Raw genomic sequence first — 19,511 nt, 5'->3', positions numbered from 1 at the left:
TTAGCTGGTATGCTGTCTATTTCCATCTATGTTATAATGGCCTATCTGAATAAGAGCTTTGCAAAAATCATTTTACCCAGGAGTCATAGCTATTTCTTATATTTTTACCTGTAAATCAGCCATATAACAAACAGAAGTCATCTTTCCATGGCTCATTTAGATAATGTAGACTTCATTTGAATTTCATATCACCTAAAACTGAAATATACAGTTTTAAACTAAACTTTATCCATATGCAAATTTTTTATTCTTAGATTGAACAAAGCTAATGAAATAAATGAAAACATTTTAAACTTGAACTCTGCTTTCCGTTTCCTTCTCTCCTCCATTTTTCAGAGGCCAGCAGACTTTTTAAGAGATGTAGGCATGGGACTCTAGAGAACATTTTTTTTTAGTTTTCCTTTAAAGTGTTCTTTTTTTAACTGTATCATTTGGCAGGATTCTTATTTTTAAAAAAACATCAAATGTCAATGGAGCAGAAAATAATAATTTGTTCACATTCCTGTCTAATTCTACCTCCTGAGCTGAAAAATTTATTCAAATATTGGAAGTCTGTATAGGTGACTGGATAGGTGTTTTTTTTTTCCCCAGCCTTTCCATCAGAGGCTATATTACTTGCTGCTTAGAGTTCTTTTATGAGTCATTTCCATAAATATTATATGGTTACTGTATGTTTTCCTTAATAAATACCTTATTGTTTGTTATACAGAACTTATTGTAGGACTGGGTGTGCCATTATATTCTGTTTTTGAAAAAGAAAACTTGGAGACTTAATATCTAGCACACTGTGTACAAATTATAAATAATAATAACTGCAGTTAGAATTTAGTAGGAGCTCTACTTCTTTAGAAACGAGAAAGAATGGTAAAGTTAGAGCCAGCTCATATAAATCTTCTAAAGTGAAAGAAATTCAACCTAAGCTGAAGATCCTGTATTCCTTGAAAGTGTGATCTTGAGATACAATATATGAGAATAGGTACAGGAAGGAAAGGACTTAAGAATAGGAATAGAAAGGAAGAGTGTTGGCAGGGAGGCTCTAATTGATGTTTATCAAATATATTTTTATTAGCTTTGGGAACACTGTAAATATTAAATTCTTTTCTTTTTTAAAGAAAAAGTAATAGTCATTTCTCATTTTCATTCATTAAAATGTCAGTCTGCTGTTTTAATTTTGTGTTGTAAGAAAGTGTATTTAACTTCCTTATTTGACTTCTCCAACTTATGCATGAATTTATACCTTAACCGTTCCACCTGTTAGATGATTATTTCAATTCTAAACAAGAGTATCCTACTGATTTTTCATGTACTACTAGAAAAGTATGTAATTTCTGACAGGGAACTAATTATTTGGAATAATAATAATGATAGTCATAATTTATTAAATTTACATGCTGCCTGACTTCCAGTGACTTACTTCTGCCCATTAAAATCCAATCAAAGTCATTTAATTGTCCCAGGTTTAGCCCTAATTTGGAGGCAAAGAATTCCCCACCCCTATCTGCATGATGATCCAGATCTCAACACTGAATTTGTTTTGCTATCTTCTTGGTCAGATAATTAGGGTTTTTTTTCCTAAAACTCTTCATAGTCTACTTTAGTGTTGGACCTCTTATCCAATCTTACATCAATCAACTCCAAGGCTACTGAAATCTCTGGGGAAAGAGCTTTTCTTCTCAATACAACCTTGATGATGCGTACTCTTTGAATGATTAACTTTGTATTGCTACAGCATTCTACTGGAGTAAAGGGTGCTTTAAAGCAAAATCTACTGCTATCACTTTATTATGTCACTGTATAAAGACATATTTCTGTCTGGAGTAATGTTAATGAGGAGCTTTGTTATTTCCTGAACTGTGCAGATAAATCCTTGCATTTTGATGAGCCAGTGGGCAGACATTCTCTGTACTTTCCCTCCTCCAGTTAATGTGTCTTTCAAGACTCCTTTCTCCTTCTATAAGTAATACAAGGAGATAACTTACCAAAATGCTTGAATTAATTTATTTGGCAGCATTTAGTTTGATATCTGTAGGTCTAGAATCTTTTGAAAGCCACAATAGAGATAAAGTGTAATAAATTGTAAGAAAAGACACAAGAGAACAGGGAAGTTGCTTTCACTGTTGTTGCTTGTGTAAAGTGTAAGTTTATCATTCTTCCTTAGCACAGACATACCCATATTTACACAGAGAAAAGAATTATTCTGTCCCTACCCATAGATTCTTTGACTTATATGGTTTTCTGAAATCCCTAGCATTTTGACAGCAAAACAGAAGCTTTAACTAATATAATTTGTCATAACTTGCCACCTAGATCTAACTATGGTTGCAGTGTAATCTGGAGTTGTAGAGTTCCACCTTGCCTCAGGAGGTACAGCTCTTTTGTAGCAGTAAGTCCCATATTCCAAAGTTAAAATATTGCTTCACTCAGAGTATAGGACTGTGGACAGTTCTTTGAACCCTACATTCCTATTCAGCCCTAAAGCTTACTGGACAATCTTTTGTCAGTCATTATCACTCAGTCTAATTGTTATGAGGAAAACGGGTCAACTTAGGTATTGAGAACCATATGGGTCATCCTGAGCTGCTCAGAGGAAGGGTGAGATATACATTAAATAAAATACAAGTTGATTTAGGATTGGCCGCTGTACTTTCAACAGAGTTCTAATACACATTCCAAACTAATGCAACTTTCAAAACTTTATTATTCACATTCATAATTGTGTAAAGTTTTAGGATGATGCCATTCCCCAGGTGTAATTATTTTCAATTTTTGCCTGTCTTTGGACAGAAGTGAACTGAAGCTGACCCAAAAAGCTGCATACGTGAGATACTTCAATAGCTCAGCTTTCTTCTTCTCTGGTTTTTTTGTGGTGTTTTTGGCTGTCCTTCCATATGCACTGAGCCATGGAATTATTCTTAGAAAAATATTTACCACCATCTCATTCTGCATTGTTCTTCGAATGACAGTCACTAGACAGTTTCCTTGGGCTGTGCAGACATGGTATGATTCTCTTGGAGCAATAAACAAGATACAGGTACAGTATCGAAATCTCATTCCCTGCAAGATATAATTTACTCCTTTGTGGTATCTTATCTTGACAATTTATCATACAAAGTATGTTAGGGTATTGTTTTATTGACTTTCATTAAATGATATTTGGGAAACCAGTTTTAATTTATTTTTCTACTGTCGTTATGTGGAAAATGTGTATTATCTGAAGGCACTGCTTTCACTTCACAAATATTCTCCAGGCATTTGCTGTTGTGCTTAAACTGGATTCACTTTTGACCAAGCATTTAAAAGACTGAAGCTTGTATCTCAGCTGCATTGTTTAAGGATGAAGCAAAGTTAACAGTGCTGATTTGTAGATCTACCCTTTACTGAACAAAAACAGAAAATATAGTTGCAGTAGATATAATAATGCTGAATCTCAGTGATTTCAGCTGGAAAGTTAAAATACTCCTTTATTTACATTATTTTGTCCTAAATTATTTTTGTGTAAAATCTCCATCCTACATATTTGGCTATCCTGCTATACTTCAGTTGACCATTTTCTGTATGCATAATATGATTTCAGAATGAAATCATTTATTTCATGTACAAGTTGAAAGGCCATATGCATCTTCCTTTCTAAAGGAGAATCTACCTACATAGCTACTTAAATAGTTTGTTTATTTAGTAACTATATTTGCATGTCATCCATTCTTATAATCAATGATTTAACCCCCCCAAACCCATATAAAAACAAAATCAGATAAATCAGCCATGTACACCCCATCCACATATTATAAAGTCCTTCCTCCTGTGCTAGAAGGAAGAGAAAAGTTTTTATAAGTTTTCTGAACACAGGAGAGGCAAAGCAGATAGAAGCTCCACTGAGAGGGTGTTCCAGAGAATGGGGGTGGCAATAAAAAAAGCCCAAATCTGAGGCTTCATCAAATGACAGTCCTGAAGTTGGAGAGAGTTGATTCTATGGGATATGGTTAGATGAGTAGATGAATGCCAGAGGAGACAGTGTCTTAGAAAACTAGGACCAGAGTCATGTAGGTCCTTAAAGGTGACAAGTAGCACCTTGAATCATATTCAGAAGGCCCCAGGCAACCAATGGATCTTCCAAAGCTGAAGGTCACCTAAGTATATTGGGGCCCACCTATCATGACATTGTTTCACAGATGGGACCCAGAGCATGCCCTACCAGATATGGCAGGGTGGATATACACCAGGTCCTTTCTGTGAAACAATGTTATCTAGTGGGATCCAGCAAGCATGTCTTCTCTGTTGCAATGCCTGCTTTATGGAACAGCCTCATCCCTGAGATTTAGATGGCCCCAGCCCTGTTGGGCTTCTGGAAGGCCTTGAAGACCTAGCTCAGAAGCTGGGATCAGTATGCTAGTGGAAACCAATATTTGTGGCCTGTTCTGTGTTTTGAGACAGTTTTGTGGAGAACCCTGGTTGTTAAATTCTGTTTTTTCATAACTTTATAATGTGGTATTTTATTTGTGTGTTTTGTTAACTGCCCAGAGTTATTTGATTAAGATGAGCAGCCATATCAATTTGTTAAGAAAATAAATACATTGCTGCCTGGGCTGCCTCATTCTGTGCCAGCTATAGCTTCTGAGTCTTCTTCAAAAGCAGCCTCAAGTAGAGCACATTGCAATAATCCAACCAGGAGGTGGCTATGGCAAGAATGACCATGAGCAGAGCCTCCAATCTAAGCATGGTAACAACTGGCACACACAATGTAACTTTGCAAACATTTAAGGTCATCTAGTGCAGGGTTTCTCAATCTTGGTGACTTTAAGATGTGTGGACTTCAACTCCCAGAATTCCAGCCACTCTGGGAGTTGAGTCCACACATCTTAAACTCACCAGGATTGAGAAACACTGATCTAGTGCACTCTGCATGGATTTTCAAGTCCTGCAAATAAACCTATGTGAAAATAATAACTTGTGAAAATATCTTTCTTTTTTCTTTTTAGTATACTAGCTGGAAAACTTACAAACCAGGACACATTTTTATAGCATAGCCATATCTTCTTAATGTATGCCTTTTAAATTTGTGATATAAATTTGCTATTAGGGAGATTTCATGCAACTGTATGAATTCATAGACCAGATAACCATAAGAATATTAGACCCAGTTGTGCTCAGGTTCACAGATATGTTTAAATTTCTGATAGACAATGTTAATAGAGGTGAGTTTGGCTAGTTCATATTTATGATTTAGGAAGTAATAAGAATCCTCTTATAATAAGGATGTCTCTTTTCAATATTAAAATATTTTGTTTGGCATTTTTCTACCTTATCATGTCATAGCTTTTAATATACATTTTCACTGATATGGACAGGTTATGTATTCATTTCCATCTTTTAATTAACATTATTTTTTGTGAGAACAAGAAAATAAAAAAGAAGCATTTAATGTCCAAAATTCAGTATACTGTGTTCCATTTCTCTTTAAAACTCTGACAATTAAATTTACAGGATTTTTTGCAAAAAGAAGAATACAAAACACTGGAATATAATTTAACAACCACAGGTCTTGAATTGGATAAAGTAACTGCTTTTTGGGATGAGGTAATACCATAATTTTGATTAATGTTGCATGACACTATACTACAGCCTAAGAAGGCTGGCTGTACTCACAGTGTAGCTTCACTCTTTTATATATGGCAACATTTAATGGCTTTGGCAATGGTAGAAAAATGGACAGGAGAAAAAGTAGGTAGCAGCAGTTGCAGCTACTTCATTCTTACTTGAAAGTAAATGGTTTGCATTCTGACAACACTAATAAGTAGCATTATTATTATTATTATTATTATTATTATTAATTAGTCTTGTATTATATATCCAATTAAATGTCTACACAATATATTGATCAATATTGATTTATGGAAAAGATTAATCAAATTTCCTTTGATTCACAATCTACATCAAATCATAGTTTTGAATCATGCTGGAAAGGGAAATTTGATCACGATCATAATTAAAAAGTATGCTATGAAATTGCTGAATTGCCAGTAATGTGTATGCAGAGGAGGAGAGTTCTATCTTAGAACAGAAACTATTGAGTTTACAGCATGGTTATGTACAAGGATATAAAGAAACCACATGGTTCATTCTCACTATAAACTAGGATCTAATTCAGACAAGCTATATACTTTGAAAATAATAATAATTACAACAAATGCAATAATCTTAATGGGGTAAAGAAATGGACAGAAGATATAATATTAGAAGAATTGATACATCTCTGAAAAATTCTAGGATGTCAGAATGTTGTACTTTTTCTCAGCCCAACTCACCTCCTGTTCCCCAACAACAACAGTATTGTTGTTGTGGGGAAAATAGAAAGCAGGAGCTTCCTAAACAATGTATGCCACATGTACAAAATAAAGATAAGATATAAACAAACAAAAAAACCCTATATTACTCATTGATAATTTACAATTTGGAGAGTTATTTTTTTCTCTTTCAGGGAAGCGGAGAGCTCTTTACAAAAACAAAACAGGAAAACGGTAATAATAAAATATCCACAGCAAGTGATGGCCTCTTCTTCAGTAATTTCACTCTTCATTTCACTCCTGTCCTTAAGGACATCAACTTCAAGATTGAAAAGGGAGAGTTGCTAGCTGTTGCTGGATCTACTGGAGCAGGCAAGGTAAAAAAATGTCTGATTGCTAAAATATAAACATGTTTATTCAGCAAATTATGTATACATGCTAAGTTAGGCTAGTATTGAAGTTAAGACACTTATTCCTATTTAATGCATTAAAAACTAGCACCTATGACAATCTTACTATTCTCAAGACCAGAGATAAATTGGAAGCTATCTATTTTTCATGCCTTTCTTCTTTTCCTTTACTTTATCTCACGTTTTCTTTTCTTTTTCCTTATAATTTGTATTTTTCATTTTCTTTTTCATTTCTGACTTTTAACTTTGTAATTTTAAAATTTCAATAAAATATTATTATGAAGTTAAGACACAAATATGATTCCGCTTATAGTAACATGAGCTTGCGTCTTGCAATGCAGAACCCATGCCATAATATCAATGTATTGTGCCATTCATTACCTCTGCAACTGGCAATTGATGTAGTTTAGGAGATCCCTGACATTTAAAATGTAAAAAAAAAAAAAAAAAATACAGCTGAAAGAAAACGAAAGTTGGGACATTTTTTTCAAAAACACTGAAGAGAATCTGAAACTTAAGAGATATCCAATCCATTGAAGCTAAGGAATGAGAATAGGTAGGCTTCTTCTATGTTTTGGGATACTATATACAACAACCTGGGCTCTGAATGTTATCCCAGCCAGGGATTCATTTATTTACATTTATTTATGATAAGTATAACGATAAGTATAATGTATCTTGACTCATTTATAAGTATAATGTATCTTGACTCTTACTGTTCTCAGTAGCTTGTCTACTAGGCTTGAGCCTCAACTGCTAAGTCTTTCTATCTGTTTCCATCTTAAGGATGTCAAAAGCAGTAGGGATGTTTTATTCTCTGTTAAGAACTTTTCATTTTGGAAATACAGGAATAACATACAGAAATCAGCCTCTGTCTATTCAAATAACTCATAGAGTTGCTAAAGCCAATTTTTGAATGGTGCTTGCATTTGCTCTTGACGTGTATTGCATTTCACTGTATTCTCAATTGCTGATACATGCTGATTGCTAGTAGATTATTATCTCCAATTAAAGTAGATTCATGGGATTTGATTTTGGAATATGTAATCCATAGCTTTTTCAAGTTAGTATTGAAATAAAATGCTACCTGAGATATATATCAAGAAACATAAGATCGGCACAGATTAATATGGTGTATTAAAAGTTAATTGCACTTTTCAAAATTGCACAGGTAGTTACTAGATGTATGAGTTTCTTACAGACAGTTTCAGTTTCTTTTGCCTTTTAAACTTGAAACATTGCAATTGAGACACTAATATCTAGACTGCTTTTCCTGGTTTTTAATAATTTTATATTTTGAGCTATATTATAATTAATATGTTAGCATGCATCTAAACATTTCTCCTGTGTTGCTTGGTATGTCCCATTAATCTGAAAATAGCAGAATAAGAAGAGTCAAGTTTAGTAGAATCTGATGCATATGTTGTACACACTTAATGAACAAATATTAATTATTGCTAACAATCTCAATGACAGACTTCTCTTCTAATGCTGATAATGGGAGAGTTGGAACCTTTAGAAGGTAAAATCAAACACAGTGGAAGAATTTCTTTTTGCCCTCAAGTGTCATGGATCATGCCTGGAACAATTAAAGAAAACATAATCTTTGGTGTTTCTTATGATGAATTCCGATATAAGAGTGTCATCAAAGCCTGTCAGTTAGAAGAGGTTAGTCTTCAGTCTTTATATTTTCTTCATGCTTACAGAAAATTACTGGGGTTGAAGACAAAAATGCATAAAATTAATTGTAGCATATTATAGGAAATACTATGTAAGATTTAAATAATTCAATGATTTCTATAATTCAGGATAGGTTTATATGAATCCCATGCATGTATCATTAATTTCATTGTTGTAGCTACACATCTTTCCTGCTGAAGAAAGGCATTCTTGTTTCATATACTGATCTTATGAATGGTGCAATGTGTGTCAAGGTCACAGACCAATCTACACTTAGAATGAATATTTCTAAATAACAATGGACCTACAGCTCATGTTGCAATTATTTTTAAAAATATTCCCGCATTATGAAAAATATGAAAAAGTGATATGAAAGTATAATCTGAAAGAAACAGTATTAAGAAATATTTTTTTCTGAGCTATTGCACACTTTTCTGCAAGGTAATAATAAGCATAACTGAAGAAGAAATAACTGGGTATATTTTGTAGCACACTAAAATATTATTGTTCCATGATGAATTTTATTGTCAGGCACTCTGTTCTGTGATCCAGCTACAAAAAGTAGTAAGTGAACTATGTCACAAAATCAAATGCATACCAGTTTGTGGCTGAACATAGTAATCAAGAAAGGGTTTTTAAAGACTTCAGTATATTACATCAGGGGTTCAAAGGCAGAGCCTAATTTAGACACACTACAATCCTAAATTAAACCTAATTAGCTCATTTAGAATGTTGTACAGCTTAGACATCTCATAGTTGTAATGTGAATCAATTCTTTTTCACATTAAGCTGTCTGATAGTCCACATAAAGCCATGCGTATAGAAAGTCAGATTAGCTTCTGTATATGTGTGTTTGGAACTGGAAATGCCTGTGTAAGGAAAGTGTACACTGTGATACCCAGCACTAACCCATCTCCGATGTTTTCCTGCTCATGTGTTACACCTGCAAGATAGCACTGTAGTATCTTAATTTGTTCTGTGAATATCCTGCTTTTGCATGTCATTCATATTATATCTTGCTAAGTGAACCGTCGTGTAATTCCTCCCCCATTCATGCCTTGGTTATTTGGCATCTTGAATTAAGAAGTTTGTCCATTAAACGATTGACTGGTGTGCAATCTGTTCCTGATGAATTTATCATCAAATTTCACTTGAGCAATTACAGGAGATGCGTCAGGTATTTTATCAAATGCAGTTATGCAGTTATGAAAGCAGAAACAAATAGTTTACATAACTTTCTAGGTCTGAGATATCAGGAGAAAGTGTTCATTCTGTAACATGGGATGAAAGCATATTTGGGAGGGTGGAGTATTTTATTTATTTGTTTTTGATTTTGTATGTAAGAAGTCTTGGTGTACTTTTCGGTATAAAAATACTTTCAACTAGAATCAGGAATGCTTCAAGGTGTGCTGTTTTCTTAGAAGCACTATCATTGTACCTTACTGTATTTGTGAAATAGGTTTTTATTTGAATAAGGGGTGGTTTCTCTTTGCCAACTCATCTTAAATTGTTCCTGGAACTAGAAAAAAGCAAGGAGAACCCAAATAAATACAGTTGTCTTGGGAATTCAGGTAGTGTAGATTCTAATGAGAATGTGATAAAGCAGTCTACCCCAATCTCCAAATGGGTTGAAATTCAGTTCATACATAGGCAAAAAGCAGAATGACAGCTACCCAACCAAGAAACATAACATAACATAACATAACATAACATAACATAACATAACATAACATAACATAACATCATAACATAACATAACATTTTTCCTAATTCACATTCAATGCAGTTGGCCTTACTTCCAAGTTACCACCCTATGGCTGAACTGTTAATTTACCCATTAAACCTAAAAAATACAGGCTGCTTTCGTATAAAGGGCTTTCATAATCAGGACATGTTTTTGTTCTAATACGTATATTTAATGAAAGCAAATAGTTGTGTTCACCAAGAATATGAATTCTTAAAAATACAAAAATTAGCAGTCAGCAAGGATAATACTCCTACTGGCCCAAATGAAGTTTGACAACAATTGCAAACATTTAAGCTTTGCACAGGAAAACAGTTTTGGATAACTTATAAACTTTCACATTTACAAGCAGTATACATTAAGTATTATTCCTGTGGATTGGAGATTTTGGATTTGCTGTTGTATATTTAATGAATAAAGCTTCTTGCAAAACAGACTAAGTTGTGTTTAAATTGCTTGTGAGAAAGTAATGCTGAATTTTTTTTTTTTTTTAGAAAATAACCAAAGCTGTAATTTCAGACCAAAAAAAGTGAAAGATTTAGAAAACACAGTATTATTTAGATTAGTTACGAGCCACAGTTTAAAGTTGTGGACATTAGATTTATGTAGTAGATGGCTATGTAGTCAAGTCCAGCAAAACATAGTGATATACATAGCATAAAAAGACTGAAAAATGAATAGCAATAAAGGCAGGCCAAAGAAAAAAAATGGGGAAAGTATATAACAGAAACATTAGGGTTTGGGATAATTTACTCAAACAATATTGTACATTTCCCTATGGCGGAAATCATAGAAAGAATTTTCCTATTCTGTATAGTTGCTACAGATATGAGGATTCTCTGTGACTTAAGACCTGGCAGATCTAGTTGAGATTTTTTTTGTCTTCAGTTCACACAACTTACTAAACAGCTTAACCATCACTTACTGGATTATTCCATTATGCTAAGCTATAATGTGGTTCATTTAGTTTTTCTTTCGCATAATATATTAGCTCTCACTGTTGCTTGAAAATGCAGCAAGCAAGCCTTTCATTCTCACTCTTTCTCATTATGTCTCCTTTTCTCTATCCAAAAGAAGCTTATCTGCTTCCATCACAAACAAGCTATTGGACTCAGACAAGACATTCTTTTCCTCTTAAGTGATCTAGAAATGTAGCTTCTTTTCTGTACTGTGTGTCCTTAAAATTTTCTCATGAACTTAATCTCTGCAAAATCCCTCTTTCCTTCTCTTTAGTTTCCTTTATCCATATCTTCCTATTTGTCCTATAGCCAATTTAGGGCACATGACCCTGAAGCCATAGATCTCTGTATTAACCTATCGACTGTTAATATCTTTAAACCTCTTGCCTTATTCCTTGGCCAGAATTTTCATTCTATCTCACTCTTTACCATTTTCATATTGAATAGATTGTTAAATTCCCTACAGCTTTGTCCTGCAATTTACTTTATGTTGCTAACTATTTATGATCTCTGTGTATTTTTTAGACTGTTTCACTGGTTACAGTATTTATTTATTAATCACATTTATACTCCATCCCAATTCTGAAGGATGTATCTGTTAGCTTCAAATATCATTTAATAAAATGTATTGATTGATTAGTAATTGTAGTTTGATTTTTGGATTTAATAAATGCATAAGCCTGTTTAATAACCTACAACATTTGATCCCAATGGAATTAGCACAGTGGGGGCCTCAACTTTATTTAAGAGTATGTTCCATTTATTTTATTAAGATTTATTTTTGATAAACATGAAAATACGAGTATGAGGCAAAAATCCATGTACAGAGGAACTGATATGTAAGTGTGAATACATTAATCCATTCAAAGGAGATGGATAAAGTAATAGTTACAGGTCTATTTGCTCTGATTTAATGTTACCTCTGGATTGTTGCCTCAAATATCAGTTGTAAGGTAACAATGGTGGGAAAGGGGCTATGTCTCCATCATGTGCCCACAAGCACCTTAAGGCTTCTGGTTGGTCATTGTGAGAAACAAAATTCTGAATTAAGATGTGTCTTTCCTGGTACAGGAGGGCTGTTATGTCTTTATTTGTGTCATCAGCATATATTTGTGTCATCAACAATATATAAATTATTTTTCAAAGTATACTATTACAGGCAAATATTTCAGATGACAAATAGTAATAATAAATGATTTAACTTAATAACATTGTCTTTTTTAGTATACCGAGTCTTAAACTGCCATTTGTTTCTTGATCTTTGGCAGTTTCTTTTCACATTCATCCTTAACATCTTTGATTTTGAGTCCAATGTTACTCTGGTTCTCTATCAGGGAGGTTCAGGACTTTATTCTTTTTTCTTCTTTGTTCTTTTAGCTTGAGTTAGAACTTGCACATGAGCAATTTGTGATCTAGTCAACAGTTACCACCAGCTATATCTTTGCTGTTATCACTGATCTCTTCTACCTCCTTGAACCAACAAAATAATAAAATTAATAATAATAATATAGGTAGTCCTTCAGGTTTGAAGAAGACACACTGTTGTGCAGTTCATCTGTGGGCACGGAGATGGCTCTGTAGTCCCAATCTGGAAGTGCAGAGTCTAGCACAATGGGCACATTTTCTGATGCCAGTTAGAAAAAAAGGATTCAGGAAATATCACAAATCAGTGGAAAGTTTGATTAAAAGGAAAACATTCAGCCTATGTCAGTCATATCCAGAGAAAGAAGTCCATGGCTTTTTTCAAACTGAAGTTCTGATTCATCAGCCTTTTGGGAAGCCTTGAAAGTGTCAAACAATGTGTTTAGGGGTGATTCAATAGCTATAATACATACACATATTGCCAAAAATATCTGCCAAGCATCACATGAAGCCTGCTTAATAAACTAAGCATTACGGGAGAAGAGAATTATTTTTTCTCTGGTTTAGAAACTGTTGAACTACAGGAAGGCAAAAGTAAAAAATAAGTTATTATTGTAATGAAAGGAAGTAATTAATAGGTCCCCAATGGTCCCATAAGTAGGACTGGAGTCATATCCTATTCAAAAAAGTTCAGGAGCCAAATACCATGTGGGGCACTCTTATCTGAATTTGGAATACAAATAATTTGTTAAAAGCTGATGCAAATATAAAGTGATGCAAATGTTGACAAAATGAAATAAATAGCAATTAATTGAATGTACTAATAATGTTCAGATTTACAATTGCTAACTAAATGGTGTTCTGTTCTTATGGCACATCTAAAGATGCCACTATCTGGTATGCTGGATCTTTAAGCAAAACAAATTTCATGCTGTCAGTTATTAGAAAAGAGTTTGAACATGAATTTTCACATAACAATTGCCTTATAATTGCCACTATTTCATTAGTAGCCATAGGTCATGCAGCCTAGTCCAGTATAACTGGAAACGTGCATAATAATTTAAAGTTGAGTTACTTCTTTTCATTTTGATCCCATATGCTTTTTGTTTGTTTGTGAAATTTTAGTGGGCTCTAGGAGTTTTACTCTAGGAGTTTTTTTATATATTAACATTGACCTCTTGGTCAATCATGGGAACAAAGTATTTCCAATAGAAGAGAATATATGTAGCTCAGGGTTGAACTGTGGAGTCCTTGGTGCTCTCTGAGCTTGGTTGTTTGCTTGCAGACGTTTCATTACCCAACTAGGTAACATCATCAGTGTGAGTGAACGTGGGGTTTGCTCTCTGTTTCTATACAGTAGCTTGCCCTTCCAGATAAACAAAATATTTATTTTCTTAGTCTAAAACAAGAGCATTGTTATGAAAACTTACTATTAATTATTGTTTTCTTGATTTAAGATATTGTATATTGAAAAGTAATGATGCTCTGAAAATCCAAAATTAACATCTTTATAAAATATTTCAATAGGACATTTCAAAGTTTCCAGAGAAAGATGACACGGTTTTAGGAGAAGGTGGAATAACTCTCAGTGGAGGTCAACGAGCCAGAATTTCTTTAGCTAGGTGAGTTGAAATAATGGTATGTTGTTTTTAATAAATAGCATGAAATTTTACTTGTTCTTGAAAGGATGCATTTTGTTGTACCATTTAATTTAATGGAGCTTACTTTCTGGTGAATGGATATATAAGATTAAAATCTAATATGATCTTATTCCTGTATTTTAAAGTTTCATAACTGCCAGTTCCTGCATTTTGCCTATCATTTCTTATTTAGTTAAATGAAAGAGAATTTGCTTTAGAAATTCTTTCAGACAAGAAGAACTGTGGAAGAATTTCTCTTTCCTTAGAAAAGTTCAGATACATTGTCCACTCTAATTCTCTGTCCACAAAATCAGTTAAGAATTTTGAAGGGCCATTGATGTCCAGCTGTACTATAAATATTTATTTGAACAGATGAATGCAATTACATAAGAATGTGATCTTTCTGCTCAGCAGGATTGCTTCCTTTTTAATTCAACTGAAAATAAAGTTGATGGATCTTTTTTAGTGCAGATCAAGTGTTTTTTTTTTTTTTAATTAGGCTATATGGTATGCTATCCTTTAATAAATGATGAAGGGGATAGCTGGAAGAATTTTACAATTTTTCAATTGGCATCTAATCTGTCTTGGTCTCTTTTCAAATCAATACACAGCTATCTTCAGTTATCACAAGCATTGAAGTCCATAGAAGCATAGAAGTTGTAACTGAAGCAATAAGCTCCAATCAAATCTTAATACTTTATATAGTCAGCTAAAGTACTCAGGTTGTAAATCTTCAGAACTAAATGGTAATGTGGTATATTATATAAACATTTGGGATAAAAATCATGGATTTGCTGGACATGTTTTATCATATACAACAATAATACAAGATTGTAATAAAATCAAAATAGTTAATCAAAACAGTGTTTACGTTTTAGTGTATATTTTAATGAAAGCTAACTTCATTCCTTTTTAATTTATTTAGAGCAGTGTATAAAGATGCGGATTTATATCTGTTGGATTCTCCTTTTGGTTATTTAGACATGTTAACAGAGAAAGAAATATTTGAAAGGTATGATATGTTTTTATGTATTTGGTTAATTACTAGAAGAAATGATATTGTACCAATGAGATAGCAATTTATGAATAGCAATGTTGGCATCCAGTAAAAACATCTAATAGAGAATTTCAGTTTCTACAATTTGTGCTTTTAAAATAATTTTAGAGCCTAAAAGTAAGAGCAAACAACTACTCCAATTCTAATAAATCCTTATACTAATTTCTACTTTATTATTCCTATCTGAACATTAATGTTTTTAGTTATTATATTAATATGTACATATTAGTCATTCCACTAAGCATGATAACATTTTCTGCTTGCTGAACTTTCTTTGTAATTTAGCATTATCAAGTATATTATGGAATTTAAATGAATACCATCCTTTACAAATGCTCATGTAACTGAGCCTGAAAAAGATAATTGAAGATCTATTAATCCTCTTCATAAACCTACTGGTATATTATGACTTATTTTGCTGATCACTTACAAACATAAGAGCCACACTCAATTAAAAACCCATTTGGAGTACTCTCCTATAAACTTAGGGATGGAATCTTGGGGAGCCAGAATAGAAAAGGAAATAGGACTACAGGGGGCTTATCCTGATGACCAGGTTGACCCATCTCCAGAACAGGCCAGCAATCATTTTCAGAGAGCAGGAATGGATGTCTTTATCCTGCTCTAAAAATGATGTCCTCAATTCCCAACCCCTGCAGCCAGTCCAGAAGGATATTGTGGTTGACAGTATTGAAAGCCACTGAGAAATCAAGGAGCTCAAGGATGGATGCACCACCTCCATCCTGGGAGAATTACAGTAATGTCTCAGACAGACACTCTTTCCCAATTCACATGAATATAAAAAAGAGAGGAGGGGAAGCACAAACAGATACGCAAGATTATGTTATTATAGCCAATCTAAATAAAAATCGTTTTTAGTCTTCCATGGAATGTATTTCTTGGTCTGCCTGCCTCAGAGGACTGACATCAAGCCACAGAATCTAGCATGTCAGGCAGGGATGATGTTGGGCAGCAGGGAGGGCAGTACTCCAGCAGCAATCCTGACTGTTTCCTAGAGCCCAACTTCAACCAGATAATCTCACATCTGCAAAGCCTCTGAGAGACTTCAAGGACTCACAGTTGACAGCAGCCCTGCCTCTCCTCTAAAGTCTCAGCTGATACAAAACTTAAAACTTGGGTGGGCACAATTCCAAGAGAGGAAAACCCCCTTCTGAGTCCAGCCAGGTCTTGGTTACACATGCAAGCTTATTAATTAAATTTTATTAAACACGTTCAAGGGCAAATCTGGAGCCCACAGCAACTGAGGATCCGATAACAAGGCACTGAGGGTGGAAACCAAGGACCAGACACAACCTAGTTGTTTGTCCCTATATGTATCTATATTTTGATACTTTAAAAAGCACTAGGAGAATTGTCCAGTAAAGGGCTGTGATAACCTGCAGTCAGGATTTGCAAGCTATACTTCACCCTAGATAGGATTTTATTAAGCCAATTTAAAGCCATGTCAAAGAACATAAGAAAGGAGTAACTTAATGATGCCCTTCATATATGCCTGGAGAGCCACTAGAGACTCTGATTAGAATCTCTAGTGGTTCTCCAGGCATATATGAAATCAATTCTTAATGGGAAATGCAAAACAGGATTGGAAATTGTAATAGTCAGATAGCCAGCATATGATCTGCCTAGAAGTATCATATTCTTTCCCAATCCCCTAATTTTATTCTCAACTAAATGAGTGTAGGATAGCTTTCTTAAATTGGAAAGCACTCAGATAATAAAGTCGCAGTCAATATGTAAAACCTAATTTTAAATTTGCATTTTTTTTTCTTTTTCTGAAGTTGTGTTTGCAAGCTTATTGTCAATAAAACTAGAATACTTGTCACTTCAAAGCTGGAACATTTAAAGATAGCAGACAAGATATTGATTCTCCATGAAGGAAGCTGTTATTTCTATGGAACTTTTTCTGAACTTCAGGGTCAGCGCCCCAACTTCAGTTCTGAGCTGATGGGATTTGATGCTTTTGACCACTACAGTGCAGAAAGAAGAAACTCCATTCTTACGGAAACACTGCGACGTCTCTCTATTGATAATGATGGCATAGGTTCACGAAATGATAAGAAAAAGACATCTTTTAAACAAACTTCAGATTTTACTGAAAAAAGGAAGAACTCTGTAATGAATGCACTAAATTCTAGCCGCAAGTTTTCTCTCATGCAAAAAACATCACTGCAGGTCAATGGTAAGGAAGAAGGTCTAGGAGAACCAGTAGAAAGAAAGTTGTCTTTAGTGCCAGACTCTGAACAAGGGGAGGCAATTCTGCCTCGCAGCAATGTATTAAATCAAGGACCTACATTCAGAGGGCAGAGAAGACAATCTGTACTTAACTTAATGACCAGAACCTCAATTCATCCAGGTCAAAGTATTTACAAAAAAGGCAGCATATCAGTCATCCATCAATCTTCTGAAATAGACATCTATGCAAGGCGCTTGTCTCGGGACAGTGTGGTAGAAATAACAGAAGAACTTAATGAAGATGATTTAAAGGTATGTATTTCAAATTATTGTAGCTAAATGGTTGTCAGTGGCCCTGTTATTGGACATACAGCTTGGTATTGCGAAATAATATTTCAAATTCAAAGTATCATTAGCTTTTATTTTAATATGCTAATACACATTAAAGAAACGTACAAAACGGCATACTTTAGGGGAAATTGCTTATGGAATTTCTAATTTTTAAGAGTAAGTGATCCTAGAATGGAATGGGACACACTGTTTTAACTACTAATAGCAATACTTCACACTCTCACACTCCCTTTTATAGAGCTGTGAATAGGAAAGAATAAGGAGGTAAACATTATAGAATTCTTAAGTATCTTATTGTCTAAAAGAAAGCTGGGAACCAGAATTTTAAGCATATCTCAGTAACAGAAGGTTTTCTCATGAAAACGAATGTTGAGGATTCCAGTAGGGTATAAACAACAAGTAATTATTTAAAACATTCTAACTGTGTTCTTGCTTATTTTACCAGGAATGTTTCTTTGATGATTCAGACACCATGAATACAGTCACTACATGGAATACGTACTTCAGATATATAACCATCCACAAAAAAATGATTGTTGTGTTAATTATGTGTGTTGTTATTTTTTTAATTGAGGTAAGAATATTGTAATCATAAATTCTACTATAAAACGAACTGCTTATATAACAATTGTGAAAGAAAGCAACAGCATTCTTCCTCCATTTCATACATGCTGCATAAGATGTACAAAAGGACAGGGCTATAATGAAAAAAACAATGGAAACTTCATGTACAGGTAGTCCTTGCTTAACAGCCCTAATTGAGACTGGAATTTCCATCACTAAGTGATGCATTCATTAGGTGAAACATCACGTGACTGCACCATTTAGTGATGGTAGTTCCAGTAGTTCTGATTGCAGTTGTTAGGCCAGGACTTTGTGATTGTTAGGTGAGGACCTCACACTTCTCCTGCCAAGCCATATTCGCCTCTGCTTCAGCTTCCCCCATCCACCAGTTTGCTCCCCCATCTCTGCCCTTTTGGCCACTCTGCACTCCACCACTGCCTACCCCTGTCCCCCAAACCAGCTGACCTTCACCATCTTCTTCTTCCTGCTGCTGATGAGGCACGTCTAGCCGAGGCAGCTGCTGGCCCTTTGCAAGGCCTTCATGGGCCTCCCTGAGGCCTCCTTGTATGGCCTTCCCTCATGTGACTGCAGAGGCGCTGCAACAGCTGTAACTTCAAAGACTGGCCGTAACTACCATTCATTCAGCACTGTTGTAACTTTGAACAGTCGCTGAACAAATGGTCATTAACAAGGACTACTTGTTTAACGAAAACTTACCAAATGTATTGATTCTTGTATTATTTATTATCTTGTAAATTTATTATTATTTATTTATTTTATTTATTTCTTTTAAAAGTTTTGTATGACCGGCCATCTTAAAACAACTCTGGGTGGCTCCCAGCAATAAAACTATAAAAATCATGAAAACATATAAAAACTAAAAACCTTACCTCTCGAGTATAAATTTCTACTATGTTAACATAGGCACCAGTATGTTTTGATAGTCTCACTTTTTAAATGAGTGATCTCCAAGCAAATGCATAGAGAAATGCATAACATAGTATGTAGCTGACTGCTTACAAAACACATTTACTGGAAAAAATTGCATATAAAAATATATACATTGGGAGAAGCAAATATGAAAACATATACAACTTTTGATTCTGGCTTTTCAAAAAACCCAGCAAACTAATATGGAAACAGGATGAAATAAGATTGGGGAAATGAGTGAACTTGAAATTGAGAGATGTGTCCAGTTAAAGGGGTACTTTAATTGTAATTTGGCAGTTCTCTTTTACAATTGGTCACTTTATAAACTAGAGTAACACTG

General features: G+C 34.2%; 1 protein-coding gene across 1 annotated transcript in view; it reads left to right on the top strand.

Moving 5' to 3' along the window:
• Positions 1-19,511, top strand: part of CFTR (CF transmembrane conductance regulator) — a 97,779-nt gene that overhangs the window by 34,427 nt on the left and 43,841 nt on the right. Inside the window, exons 8-15 of the mRNA XM_007422922.4 lie at positions 2,785-3,031; positions 5,482-5,574; positions 6,476-6,658; positions 8,168-8,359; positions 13,964-14,058; positions 15,002-15,088; positions 16,933-17,638; positions 18,123-18,251. Coding sequence (XP_007422984.2) covers positions 2,785-3,031; positions 5,482-5,574; positions 6,476-6,658; positions 8,168-8,359; positions 13,964-14,058; positions 15,002-15,088; positions 16,933-17,638; positions 18,123-18,251 — 1,732 coding nt within the window. The remainder of the gene's footprint in view (positions 1-2,784; positions 3,032-5,481; positions 5,575-6,475; positions 6,659-8,167; positions 8,360-13,963; positions 14,059-15,001; positions 15,089-16,932; positions 17,639-18,122; positions 18,252-19,511) is intronic.

This window comes from Python bivittatus, unplaced genomic scaffold, assembly GCF_059951505.1.
Source record: "Python bivittatus isolate LINGU-HERP-01145 unplaced genomic scaffold, Pbiv_v1 ctg000330_np1212, whole genome shotgun sequence".
In the NCBI taxonomy this organism is placed as follows: Eukaryota; Metazoa; Chordata; class Lepidosauria; order Squamata; family Pythonidae; genus Python; species Python bivittatus.
This window is presented reverse-complemented; position numbering and strand designations above follow the sequence as displayed.